Source organism: Pteropus alecto, unplaced genomic scaffold (assembly GCF_000325575.1).
Source record: "Pteropus alecto unplaced genomic scaffold, ASM32557v1 scaffold21, whole genome shotgun sequence".
NCBI lineage: Eukaryota > Metazoa > Chordata > Mammalia > Chiroptera > Pteropodidae > Pteropus > Pteropus alecto.
The window spans coordinates 21,907,634-21,921,637 of record NW_006436282.1 but is presented as its reverse complement, the minus strand read 5'-3'; the positions used below and the strand labels follow the sequence as shown (position 1 = coordinate 21,921,637).

Below are 14,004 nucleotides of genomic sequence, written 5' to 3'. Positions count from 1 at the left end.
TTGCACACTACAGGCACCCGGGGGGTTCCCTCCCGCCATCACCGAGATGGGGCGCCTGGTACTGCCACCCCAGGAGGACATTTTAAATGGTAGTGCTCCAAAGCAGAGCCCTTGGGAATTCATGGTGCAATAGAGCATGATCTTACCAAGAAAAGCAACTTGCTCACTGAAATGACCAAATGCCTATTTCAAGTTCTGCTTTGATATTTGAGGGGTAGAAGAGGAGATAAGCCTTCCTTTTGGCAGATTATATAATAATAATGTTATTGCTGATTGAGTGCTCGCTAATATTCCAGGTACTTTACATATATAACCTTTTCCCTTTTTCTTTTGTGATTTAACATGAACATGTTCAAATATGCAGAAAATAAATAGAAGTATAAAATGAGTATCCACATATAAATCACTCAGTTTAACATTTAACACTTCCCATATCTTCATTTTCCTGAATTATTTTAATATTGATATCAAACATTTTACTGCTAAACATGCCAGTATGTATATCTAAAAGAAGACATTTTTTCTACAAAACACAGTATCACTATCATACCTAATTTTTTAAAAATCGTCTAATATCTAACAGTCTATATTCAAATTTCTCATTATACCCAGAATATCTTTTATATATGGTTTATTAAATCAGAACCAAGGGTGAGCTGCTGTATTTGGTTATTACGTCTCTCATGTTTCTTTTCATCTAGAACAGCCTGTCCTCAGTCCTGGTTTTTGTTTGTTTGTTTGTTGTTGTTGTTGTTGTTTAAATACTAACCTAAGAGAATAAGCTATTTGTTCTGCAGGATGTCCCATCATTTGTTTTGGACTTTTCTGATTGTTTCCTCTTGGTCTTATATTTTTCTTCTATCCTCCTACTTGATTATGTTCAGGTTAAGAATTTTTGGAAACAATACAGATGATACTGGTGCTTCATATTGTGTCACATCAGGAGACACACAATATCCGGTTGGTCCACTTTTAGTGATGATAACATTCATCTAGGTTAAGGTAGGAGGGTCCAGATTTCTCTACTGTCATATTTCTCCCCTGACCACCAGCAGGTAATCCCTGGGGAATAATTTTGCAGCGCATGAATATCCTATTCCCTATCTCTTTCACCAAATAGTTTCATTGATGAATCTTGGCATGAATCAGTCATTTCATTAGGGTCTGAAAAATGGTGATTTTCTATCTTTCATTTTAAATTATTTAGCTGGTATAATTTTGTAAAGAGAACTGTTTCCTCATCAACTGGGGCTATTTGGTTACCCTGAAATGCAGCTGCAACTAAACAAGCAGGATAAATGTTTATTTTCTTAAATTTCCACTTTTCAGAGTAAAGGGTTGGTGTAATGCCAAGCCTAGTACCAATAGCATGGTAAATGAGGTGTCTAAAAATTATTGGTTTTTAGATTTGGCTTGGTCTTTTAGGGGAATGACTTTAATGTCTGACATTTTCAATCAATTTCAGTCATTATTTTTGACGCTCAAATTGTTCTAATTTTGACCAGTAGGCATACCTTCAAGCTGGCTCCCACGCCGTTTTGAAAGGACCTCGTTTTTCTTGGATACTTCCTTACTTTCTATCACAAGAAGTTCCAATCACTTTTATTCATTCCCAGCTCTCGACCTGGCCTCAGCCATTTCTCCAAGGAGCCCTGGTACCTTTTAGTGGAGAGTGACATTTAGAGATCAAAATCTGGGTGCGAAGGATAGTCATTGTTTCTAGGCTCTGAGTTCATATTATTTTCATTTCGAAGTTAACAATATAGAGTTTTATTTCATTGTTTTTATACTTATTTTGCTTTGGGGTTTTTTTTTTTTTTTTTTGCATTTAAAGACATTAACAAACTACTCTTTTAATACTTACATAAACCTTGTTAGAGGGTTTTATTTTATTTCTCCTTGTCTATTTTAAAAAGAGAAAACAGGCGAGAGGTACCCAAGGTTACCTGGCCAGTAAACGGTATGAATCCAGTCGGCTACTTCCCTCAGGGAAGGGAGCCCCAAACATTCAGCATCCCGATCGACTCTTCCAAACCCAGAGGGCAAAACTGGGGCGAGCTGCCGGCTGCGAAAACCATGGGGGGCGGGGGGGGCGTAGAAGCCAGGGCCGCTGTTTGGCCTCAGATCTTCCCAGAGCTCCCTAAAGAACACACCCGGCAAGGAACCCACAAGCTCACCACCTGAAAATAAGAATCTGGCGTGACCCGCGCGCCGCCCCGCAACCCCCAAACCGAGCCGACTTGACCTGACCTGCACCCGCGAAGCGCCCGCCCATCCGCCAATCAGATGGAGCCTTGAGCGCGGGGGCGGGACAACAGGTTAGCGTACCCAATGAGAAATCGGCTCCCGGACTGAGCCTCTCTGAGTCCAAGTAGAGGGGAGACCGGCAGCCAATCAGAAGAGCGCTCGCTCCCTACTCGCCCGACCCACACTCTCCTCTTCCCACCCTGACTTCCGAGGCCGTGGCCTGGCGGCCACTGACCTGCAGTCACCCGCCGCCGCGCTTTGCTCGCCATACTCTCTCCATACCCCTGCTGCCAGCGCTGGGGCTGTGCAGGCTTCTGGTGGGACATGGCGAACTCGAGCTGCGAGGACCTGCGGGGTCAGGAGGAGGACAGTTTTCTGTACTTCGCCTATGGCAGCAACCTGCTGACGGAGCGGATTCACCTCCGAAACCCCTCGGCCGCGGTCTGCTGCGTGGCCCGCCTGCAGGTTAGTGCTCCCCGCCCCTCAGCAGACGAGGGGCCAGGATTCCTAGTTTTCGAACGGGGCTGGGAATTCAGCTCTTCCTGATAAGGAGTACATTTTATCTTCACGTTTTGACTGCTGCCCTCCTAAGTACGGCCACCTGGCCCTATGCTTGACCCCTACTGAGCTGTGCCACCCCAGCAACGATGCGCCCCAGACTGCCGTGAGCTCCCCCTCCTAACGTTTCCGCAAGCTGCTCGTTCTGCCCAGCCAGATCTTGTCCACTAACGCAGGGGCATCCTCACAGAATCCATTCAGTTGGTACCGCTGAGAGGCCTTCTCTGACCCAAGTCATGGGATCGGTCGCTTTCTGTTCTGTACAAGTCCTTTGCTACAGGACTTGTCACTAGTATTGTAAAAATCTGGTTACCTATATTTTGCTCCCGATCTGAGAAGGGCTGAATGCTGGAACTCTAATTCCTACTAAGGATTGTGCTCAGTTAAGTGGCTGGATGAAATGCAACCCTCTTGGGTAAAAAAAAAAAAATCATTGTTCTTCAGTACAGTCCATTCATTCATTTAGTACATATTCTTTCAGTACTTTCCTGGAGACACAAAGATGACTGAATAAAGCTGCTGCTTTGCGGACCTCCCAGGCTATAGGAGAGACACGCGAACAAATTATGTACAAAACCTTTGACTCGTTGAACTAGACAAACATGGTCTCTGCTGCCATCACCAGGGTTCTTAGCTGCAAGCAACAGAAAGTAGCTGACTTAAGCAGAAAAAAAAATGTGTTGAAAGGCTGTTGGAGAGCTCACAGAATGACCAGGATATAGGACCACGAAGCTGATAAAACAGGCAGGCATAAAGGGAGGCACAGCAACCGAAATACAGCCAGCGGTAAAGATAGAACCAGCCCAGGCCATTGCTGCACCACTGCTGGACTTGGTAAACATGGACACTGCCTCAGGCATCACCGACACCACTTGCTCTGGACCCTACCTGTCACGGTCACTACACCTCTGCAGTTACTGAAACCCAGATGTGGCTGCCACCATCAGTGTGGAGTTTCTGCTGTCTGTGTGCAGTAGCTTCTAATTCAAAGCCCCAAGGATGTCCTGATTGGCTAAATCTTGGCCACGTGCCCATGCCCTGACTGCAAGCAAAGCTGTGAGAACCAACTTCTGGCATTCAGAGTTTTAAAAACAGGAATCAGGCTCAGGCACTCTCCACCCCCCAGACTCATAAGGTAGAGAATTCCCTAAATATGGGAAAGAAGTTTAGACACTTAGAGTGGAGACGAGGGGAAGAGCTATCAAAACAAATGATTATTCAGTTTCGGGTATGGTTAGTCTTAAAAGAGAGACATGCTGTACCTTCCTCTCGATTTTGTTGTGAATTTAAAACTATTCTAAAAAAGGTGGTCTTTTTTTTTTTTTTTTTAAGAAGATATACGAGGTGTTATGGGAGTTGTGTGACGTGGGGACCTGACCTGACCTGCATGCTCTGTAAAGCTCTCTGAAAACGTGACTTTAAAGCCGAGACTGGAGTGGTTGGGGGAGGGAAGAAGCAAACAAAACAGAAGAAACAGCTTGTACAACAGACCTCAGGAAAGAAGAAGCTGGATCATCCAGCTCCTGACGCTGGAGCTGAGTGAGTGAGGAGGATAAAGCGAGACTAGAGAGGTAGGGAAGGGCCACATGTTACAGGACAAGAGAAGCCAAAGGAGACTTTGGTCTTTATCTAGAGAGTAATGAGAAGACCCATTGCAGGATTTAAGCAAAGGAAAGATCAGATTTGCATCTTTGAAAGCTCATGTGATTGCTATGGAAAACGGATTGGAAGTGGGGGCAAAGTGGATGTGGGGAGTCCAGTTAGAAAGCTTTCGTAGCAATCTGTACTAAAGATAATGGCACCCCGATTGGTAACAGTAGAGGGTAGGTGGGTTTGGGAGATATTTAGGAGGTAACAGTGTTATCTCCTTGGTGACTGATTGTGAAGGGAGGAGATAATAAAGATGACTCAGGTTTTCGGTGCAAAAACAGGGTGGATGATGGTGATTCATTTTGTAAAGAGGAGAATCAGGTCTGGGAAGGAAGATCAAGCTGGGTTTGAACATACCGAGTTTGAGATACTTGTTTTACATCCAAGTGAGCAAAAAATAAAAGTTTGTGAACATTTATTAAGTACTGTCTATATGCTAGGCCCTGTTCTAAGCACTTTTAAAGTTCTCAAGAGAGATCTGGTGGGATTAAAAGATGACCGGAATATTGGATGATATTTGAAGCCTTTGGAGGGGACGAGATTGTCTTCAGCAAACTGCTGAATGAGCAGAGAAAAGGACCTAAACCGAGCTCTTAGAAACTCCAACATTTAAAGGCCAGGTCGTAGAGGAGTTGAGAAGGGGAATAGAGGAGATCAAGGAACAGTCCGAAAGTCAGGAAGGCGGCAGATCAAGACAGGGTGGTTAACTGTGTCAGAAGCGGCTGAGAAGTAGAGCAAGACGAAGAATGAAAATCGTCTATTGGATTTAGCAATTAACAGCTAACTCCTAGTGTTGTTGCAACTTTTACCAGATCCTTTGTCATCCTGCCAGGGATGCTTGGTCCTAGAACATCCAATATACCAGTTGAAGGTACTGGTCACTCAGACTAACCTTTTTCCTAAACTGTCTGAGACAAAGTTTTTTAAGAAACTAAAGGTGATGGGAATAAATATAAACCTGAGTTTTATCATCTAGTCCAACCGTTTTAAATTTTATTATTAAGGAAACTGAGCTTTGCCAAGATGGAAAGAAATCTTCCTAAACAGCCAAGTAAGGTTTTTAAGTCTTCCCCAGGACTCTGTCCTCTGCTTATCCATCTCTGTGAGGGAAGAAACTAAACTGGAAACCTGGCTCCATTACTTATCAGTTGTGAGGTTTTAGGCAAGTTGCTTAATTTCTGTAAGCCACAATTTTTCTTGCCATTAAATGAGTATAATAAAGTTGTTGGCAGGATAAAGATGATAGTCCGTGGAAAGCTCGTACAGTGTGTAGAACCCGGTGCCTTTTCCAGTATTAGCTGCACTTATGATGATGATAGATATATTTGCACAATTTATGAATGTTAGATTAATAAGTTTACAAATCACATTCAAATGCCAGTTCCCTTTGCGCAGTCATAATGATAAATGCTAGTAGGATACTGTCTACATAAAAATGGAATTTTATAACCCCTGCGTAGCCTTCACCCAGTCTCAAGAGTCATGTACACTATTATTGTCTCCAAATTAAAATCTACATGTAAGTAGACTGGGGAGTAATTTTCAAAGATGAAAATGGTTGTGTTAAGCTTTGGGATTATGTGATTCCCCACCTACCCCCCCTTTTACACTCTTCACTTATGGTAAAATATATATACATAGTATACATTTCATTTTTAAAGAAAAATATGAAAAAATATAGTCTTTGAGAAGAGGGTCATTGTTTAGAAAAATATGAAAAAATATAGTCTTTGAGAAGAGGGTCAAAATACAAAAATCTTTGTATTTTCCACAGCATCTTACATGTAGAAGGAACTCAGAGTTTATGTTTTAATTGCTTAAAGTTCAAGATAAATCTTTTTTTTGAGGAGGGAAATTTTAATTCAGGAGGCTATTGATCATATCACTTTCGTTTTCTTTGTAGGATTTTAAGCTTGACTTTGGCAATTACCGAGGCAAAACAAGTGAAATTTGGCACGGAGGTATAGCCACCATTTTTCAAAGTCCTGGCGATGAAGTATGGGGAGTAGTATGGAAAATGAACAAAAGCAATTTAAGTTCTCTGGATAAGTAGGTGGCTTCTAATTTTAAGTTAAATAACTACTAATTTCGAAAGTGGATCATATGCAAGGATGTGTATATATGTGTTGGGTTTTCAAAACCATATGCTTATAGACATAGTCTTTACACTTTAGAGTTAACATAAAAGGTATAATGTGCATTTCCTAAAAAGAAAAATCTAGAAGGGTTACACTTTCCGATTGAGATTTGGGGGTGACATGTGTAATCTCGTCTGTAAAAGATGAAGGTCCTTATTTTCATTCTATTTGTCTTTTATAAAAATCTTTGTAGTTTCATATTATGAAAAGGCATGAATTGTTGCAAACTTTTATTGATTTTGAGAGCAATCGTTCAGTTTTATTATAGCCAGTTTTTAAAAACTAATTTACAGTGGCCGTTGAATCAGTGAAAGAGTAATAATAATTTGCAAAAACTTTAACAACATATTGAGAATGCCTTGATACTTTTTATACCTAGAATTCCCAAGAGTTGTGTGACAGTGCATTTAATGAAAAAAAAATAAAAATTAACAGAGGAGTAGGACTTGAGAAGAGCAGATTATCTGACATGCTTGATGTTTTACCTCATTTGTGAATGAGAATAAACTATCTCTCTACTCTTCTCTGTGTAGATAGTCTCTTGCTGTCAGAACATTTAGTCCATTTTTTGTAGCCTAGAGAGCAATGTTTCAGGGGTATACCAAGTAACTACATTGAAGCAGGCTTTCTAATTGAAATGCTAAGTTTACTTTTGATGTAGTAATAGTATAATTTGTTCTACTATATCCCAAAATAAGTAGGGAGCAATACTTGCATATATAGTTAAAATTTTAATCCAGTAAACTAACTTGGCTAAGTCAAGTATGGTTAAAATTTGGCTGTTCTTGTTTCAGGCAAGAAGGGGTTAATAGTGGAATGTATGTCCCAATAGAAATTAATGTTTACACTCAAAAAGGAAAAGAAATAACCTGTCGAAGTTATCAGATGAAAAATTATGAGAGTGCACCCCCTTCACCTCAGTATAAAAAGGTAAGCTACTTACAGAAATGTTTGGTGATTCCTTTTTTCATTGAGCTGAAATAAAGACTATCTTGGTTTTTAAAGGCTTTGCGTGTTTTAAATTCTACACGAACAATTCATTTTAATTAAAAAAAAAGTTATTTACCTAAAACGAAAAACGAAAATGTTCACATTTATTTGTAATGATAGAACTATATTCCTAAAACTTAGTTTATTAAAAAAAACTTTTAGAAATGTGAGTCATAATTCTAGACATGTATTTTCTTTCTTCAAGTAGAAAATAACACGTCTAATAGATTTTTAGGAGACTCACTCTATGTACATGCTTTCGGAGTCTTTTCTCTCCACAACATATGAACACTAAGATTCATTTTAATGGGGAAAAAAATATATTTTCTACTGCTGAAATATTTTCCATCCCCAAAGGGAAAAAATGTCTTCCTGCCTTTCATAATCAGGGAAACCATGCCTCCTAGCACAGAATAGAGACCCCAGCATCTCTTTACAGAAGCCCAAACTCAGGTATTGTTGGCAGGCCCGATAAGGATATGGCACTGAAGTGGATGACCCAGTTCCCCTGCCAGCAGCTAATCTGGAGTTTTCTAGTGTGGCGCCTCGATGGGTTAACCTGGTGTGGACCTGGGAAGGAGCGCTGGACACAGTTGTCCTTTCTTCCCTCATATTTAATTCAGGGGTAGAGTACACTCTGGGATTCAACTAAAATTGCTCCCTGTAAGCTTTACATTTTTCTGAAGAATGATATTTTTTTTCTTAAGAGATCGTGCAAAGTCTATACAATAAGCTTTTGTCTTAATATAAAAATATTTTACACTATTGAGTAAAACTGATATTCCATGAGGTTGTATCATGTGGCTTTGAAAACTCCGCACACATTCATACTCAATGTGAGAGGAATGACTATAGCTCCCTTTTGTTCTATAACTGTTTATTCTAGAATTATCTGAAAGCTAATAGTTCATACGTGGATACTGCAAATAAAGCTGCAATATTCTAAGTTAAATTTTGTTCCCAACTAAAAGAGGTCTTTTTCTTTATTTTAACCATTTGTAGGTCATTTGCCTGGGTGCAAAAGAGAATGGCTTGCCACCAGAATATCAAAAGAAGTTAAATGCAATAGAACCAAATGACTACAAAGGAAGGGTCTCAGAAGAAATTGAAGACATTATCAAAAAGGGGGAAGCAAAAACTCATTAGAACATAATAGAATGTATCCACGGATATTTTCTCTCTGTGCTAATATATTTTTAATGTGTAGAACAGGGACCCGGGATATCTCTACTTTTAACATATTTTCAACAGTGCTCTGAAGGGATATCTCATTTGAACGATTCCATTTTTTTGGACTATAAAGAGAAACTAGGTTAAGAGTTAGACAATTGCAGAGGGGGGCGTGAGATACTGGAATGTATGATAAATGGATATGGGTACTTCTTCTGTGAACACTTAAAGTTATTTTCTTGTCGATCCGAAGCGTATTCTTGCTCCGTGATCAAGGGTAGATCTGCAACTTAATGATGGTGCTGTTGAATCACTCTGCTTTGGAATTTTTTTATCAGCTTAGTAAGAGCAGGCAAACTGCAGAGATAGTTGGTAATATATGTTTTTAAATGTAAAAGCTGGCATCCTATTCTTAGAGGAATAAATGTAATTGTGGTTTAACCTGTATTCTCTCCTAAAAGTACCACGTTTCATTTTGTCAGATCATCACTTATAGTGGGCCTGGCCTTGGCCGTAGACAGCCCACACAAGAGGATTATTGCACAGACTCTGGAACCAGACAGCCTCGGATCAATGGTCGGTTCCACTACTGTCAAGCTGGGAAACTTTGGGTTACTTGACTCCGTGCCTCAGTTTCCTCACCTCTAGAGTTAGAACAGCCAAAACACCGATGTCTTAGGATTGTTCTGAGGAGTAAATGTATGTAACGAGCTTATAATAAGTTATCAGCAATCATTATTGTTCTTACTGAAGAATCAAGTTTGTAAGGGCCATCTTTAGAACTGGATTTTAAAGTAGGAGTCAGGATGATCAGGGAAGAATATTTTCTGGAAGCTACAGTTTGATTCTTGGCTTTCCAAGAATTGGTCACCTTCTTAAATTTATTTACTGATTAATGGAGGAAAGAAGAGTCGTGAATAAAACAATACTGGTTATCAAAACATCTCTTATGTCTCTATGGGATGCAGTGAGCTGGATCTTCAAAGCAGGTTATTGAAATGAGAGAGAACTAGCTGCAGGAGCATAAAATAAAGATTTGGTTTGTTCTTTTGGGGAAAATGTCCAAAGGACTTTTCAGCTACAGCTGCAGTTCTGTAGTGACGCTGAGCCATAGACGACAGGTTAGACCACGTTTTATAGCTCTTACACTTCACTATTTTCAAATATACCCTCTAATATTCTAGTTTTCTCCAGTTGTTAACTCTTCTGAAGATCAAGTTTGTCAGTACACCAGAACCCAGTTATGGTAATATGGTGAGCAAGGCTCAGTTTTGTTGTAGATACTAAAAATTGAATATTATTCTAATAATCTATCTCACCCAAAATGACAGTTTTCATTAAGGAAGTTAAAACACTAGCAATAAAATCGTCATGTCTGGCTGTTTAACAAAAACCTGGTAATCATGAGGAATAGTTTTCTCAGTTGTTTTCAAGGTGATACTTACCACCGAATGTCATACGTAAGGGATTTCCGTTTCTCCCAGTGATTTTAGCTCTCTAACCACAATACAAACCAGTTCCTAGATAAAGTATAACAGCATTTCTGGGCTTACAAGAAGATAAGGAAAATCTTCAAAATATACTAGTCCCTCTCCCACAAAAAGATGAAGAGAGCTATGAGCCGAAAGGATAGTACCGGTAAACAAATGACCCAGATGTCCTTGGGTGCAAATGCCAATATCAGCCCTGGAATTTGACTGATGGCCCTTGAGAACTGCTGCAGGACAAGAAGACTGAACCTGAAGATTCTGTATGAAACTAGGACCCTTGAAGAGAACTAAAATGGTCCTCAGGTAGTATGCCTCGTGGCTCCCAGCAGAGACAGATGCAAATACTCTGAAGAAAGCAATCCTAACTTCGGTCCTCAGGGTGTACACTTAACATTTAAAAGATAATAAGGAAAATGATACATCATGAGTGGGAACAGAAAAAACAATTTAGATCCCCAAGGTTTTGAGATACTGAAATGATCAAAAACAATACAAAAAGTATATATGGTGACTTTGACTTCTGAGAAGATGGAGTAGACATACTTTTCCCTATTCCTTTACTTAAATACAACTAAAATCCCTGTACATTCTATATAAAACAAACAGAAGACTCTGAAACCTGGTGAAAGAGTAGCCAGAGACCTCAGGACCCAAAGCATGACAGGGTACTGAATTTCTTGGGTTTTCTTTTGCCTCACACATCTCAGACTTGTAGCTGGAGAAGCCAGCAACCCAAAAGCACTCATGAACACAAAATACAATGATAAAGTTTTAAAAGCCTGCTCTCTCTAGCAAGAGAAATAGGAAATAGATGATCTAGCAAGACAGAAAACCTTAGAGAATGGATGCTCTACTCTAGCCAAACACCACAGAGAAAAATTGTGGACCCCCCACCTTTGGACAGCCAAAGTCAAGAGGGGAGCCTAAACTTCTACCCTCTCCAGGCTATAATAAGGCACCCTAACCTGGTCTCCTAACACCGCTATCAGAGTAATGTCAGAAAATGCCAAGTAGGGAGCCACCAGCAATAACAAGCCTCACCTCTCCCCTCCTCCCATAGTGACCTATTTAACATGGTGCTGGAAGTTGTAACCAGTGCAATAAGGCAAGAAAAGGGAATGAAAGGCCTACATATTGTAAAGGGATAAATAAAACAGTCCCTATTTACAGATGACATGATTGTCTATGTAGGAAATCCCTAGGTATCTACAAAGAATTATCCCAAAGAGTTTTTAGAGTTGTTACCAAAAGCATGGTCTATACAATGAAAAATTGGCGAACTGGACTTCATCAAAATTAAAAACCTTTGCTCTGTGAAATACCTTATTAAACAAATGAAAAGACAAACTAGGAGTGTGAAAGTTTTCAAACCACATATCTGACAAAAAAACTAGTATCTAGAATAAAGAACTCTCAAAACAATAGTAAAAAAAAGCAAGCAATCCAATTAGAAGTTGACCAACAGACATTTCTCTCAAAAGGAGATATAGATGGCAAATAAGCATATGAAAAGGTCTTCAACATCATTAGCAAAGTAAAATCACAATGACATATCACTATCACTATACATCTATCAGAATAGCTAAAATAAAACATTGTGATAGCACCAAATGCCGATGAGGATGCTATGAAACTGGATCACTTACACATTGCTGGTGGGAATGTAAAATGCTACAGCTACCCTGGAAAAGAGTTCAACAGCATCCTAAGAAACTAAAAACGCAACCACTATATATCCAGCAGTTGCACTCCTGGGCATTTATTCCAGGGAAATGAAAACTTATGTTCACATATAAACCTGTACATGAATGTCTAGAGCAGCTTTATTCAAAGTAGCCCCAAACTGGAACTAACCCAAATGTCTTTCAACATATGAATGGTTAAACAAACTTGTGATAATCTCTGCGGTAATATCATGGAATATTACTTATCGATAAAAAGGAAAAAACTATTGATGCATGCAACGACTTGGATGAATCTCCAGAGAATTATGCGGAGTAAATAAAACCAGTCCCAAAATGTTGTATACTGTGTGCTTCCATTTACACAACATTCTTGAAATAAGTTAGAACTATGGAAAGATTAGTGGTCACCAGTGGTTAAAGAGGGGGTAGTGTGGTATAAAAGGGCAACATGAGGCATATTTGTAGCAATAGAAATGTTCTGTATCCTGACTGTATCAATATCAGCAAGCTGGTTGTGATGTTGCAAGATGTGACCATTGGCAAAAAATTGGGTTAAGGGTACATGGGTCTTTCTGCATTATTTTTTACAGCCGCATGTAGATTTATAATGATCTCAAAATGAAAAGTTTAATGAAAAACAAACAAAAAAAAACCTATGAATTTTAAAAACGATGGAATCAGCAAAGAAGAGATTATTAAAAATGACCAAGAAAACTGGAAGTAGTACCAAAAGACTCTTAGAAAGCAAATATATTATTGTCGAAATTAACAACTAAATGGATGGTGTATTGGTTTCCTCTTGATGCTATAATAAGTTATAAATTTAGTGACTTCAAACAACACAAATTTATTACCTTACAGTTCTGGAGGTCAGAATTCTCAATAGGTCTCACTGGGCTAAAATCAAAGTGTCAGCAGGGTGGCGTTCCTTCTGGAGGCTCTACAGGAGAATCCATTTCCTTGCTTTTTCCAGCTACTAGAAAACACCTGCATTCCTTGGCTCATGGCCCCATTCCTTCATCTTCAAAGCAAGCAACATCAGGCAAAAGTTCTTCTCAGGCTACCATTTTTTGGTTCTGCCTCCCTCTTCTACTTATAAAGACCCTTGTCATTACATTGGTCCTGAAAACCAATAATCCACGATCATCTTGCCATCTCAAAGTCAGCTGATTAGCACCCTATATTCCATCTGCTACCATCTGCCATAGTCACAGGTTTCGGGTATAGGTGGACATCATGGCCGTGGAGGACTAGTCAACCTACCACAGATGGGTTAAACAGCAGATTCAAATATTTACAAAATTACCGAATGGAAAGACAGAACTGAAGAAGTTACTCAGAATGCAGCCCGAGAAACAGGATACGGAAAATCTAAGAGTTTAAAAGACGTGAAGATAAAATGCAGAATTCTAGAAGAAAAATTTTTCTAATTTTTCTACCAGAAATTTACATAAGGGTAGCAAACTGGAGAAATCAATATATTTAGCATCTCGTCTTCATTTTGGTGCTTACAAGTTTGCACATTGTATCCCACCAATCTTATGTTTGCAAAGTTTCACTTTCGAGTTATGAAAATACTTTTTCAGAAAAGCAGCCTTTGATAGGAATTTAAGTTCATGACCTCATGTGTACTTCCGTGTGAATAAGTGACAACTTTTTTTTTACAGCATCCATATGCCTTATGTAAACCTTCCCCATTTAAGACGTTTATAAAGCATTTCATTGGGAAATTTATTAGTAAGAATATAAAATGTATACTGCCAAGAATAGATTTAAGGACAGGAAGAAAAATTTAGATTTTAAAAAGCATGAATCAAACTATATGCTCTAGTGTAAAAGGTTTGATTACTTTGAGCTGGTTTTCACGCGAAGCACGTGTCAACGTTTTAACAAGAATTTCAATGTGCCCGGGAGTTGCCTCTGGTCGCATCTGCTGGGTTGGCACTTTTCGGGGAACGGGCCTGGGCTCGCAGCAGCAGCTGCGGCAGAGCTGGCGCGACGAGTTCTCAAGTGTCACCTCTGGGAGAACTCCGCGGCGTGCCTGCTCGTCCCCACGCGGTGGGTTGGCCGCCCGCG

The 14,004-nt window shown here is 39.7% G+C and overlaps 1 protein-coding gene and 1 long non-coding RNA gene across 3 annotated transcripts in view; one reads left to right on the top strand and one right to left on the bottom strand.

Annotated features, from left to right (window-relative positions):
• The window catches only part of LOC102887915, a 31,805-nt gene extending 29,542 nt beyond the window's left edge, over nt 1–2,263 (bottom strand). Inside the window, exons 1-2 of the long non-coding RNA XR_001516898.2 lie at nt 1,947–2,263; nt 1,515–1,659 (exon numbers count right to left, since the gene is read on the bottom strand). This is a non-coding gene — a long non-coding RNA (uncharacterized LOC102887915). The remainder of the gene's footprint in view (nt 1–1,514; nt 1,660–1,946) is intronic.
• Nucleotides 2,264–2,424: 161 nt separating this feature from the next.
• On the top strand, nt 2,425–9,213 carry GGCT (gamma-glutamylcyclotransferase). 2 transcript variants are annotated; one of them, XM_006912038.3, is made up of 4 exons: nt 2,437–2,712; nt 6,359–6,504; nt 7,388–7,523; nt 8,586–9,213. In XM_006912038.3, the coding sequence occupies exons 1-4, from the start codon at nt 2,572–2,574 to the stop codon at nt 8,727–8,729; spliced, it is 567 nt and encodes a 188-aa protein (XP_006912100.1). In that variant the 5' UTR covers nt 2,437–2,571; the 3' UTR covers nt 8,730–9,213. The 2 variants fall into 2 exon arrangements, with proteins under 2 accessions (XP_006912101.1, XP_006912100.1); XM_006912039.3 differs by lacking the exon at nt 7,388–7,523 and having other exon boundaries at nt 2,425–2,712; nt 8,586–8,643.
• Nucleotides 9,214–14,004: the final 4,791 nt, after the last annotated feature.

Bases quoted from the DNA above. Each gene is read 5' to 3' on its own strand.
- GGCT (XM_006912038.3), top strand. From the start codon at position 2,572: ATGGCGAACTCGAGCTGCGAGGACCTGCGGGGTCAGGAGGAGGACAGT. The intron at 2,713-6,358 runs GTTAGTGCTCCC...TTTTCTTTGTAG, and splicing joins GCTGCGTGGCCCGCCTGCAG to GATTTTAAGCTTGACTTTGG. The intron at 6,505-7,387 runs GTAGGTGGCTTC...TTCTTGTTTCAG, and splicing joins AATTTAAGTTCTCTGGATAA to GCAAGAAGGGGTTAATAGTG.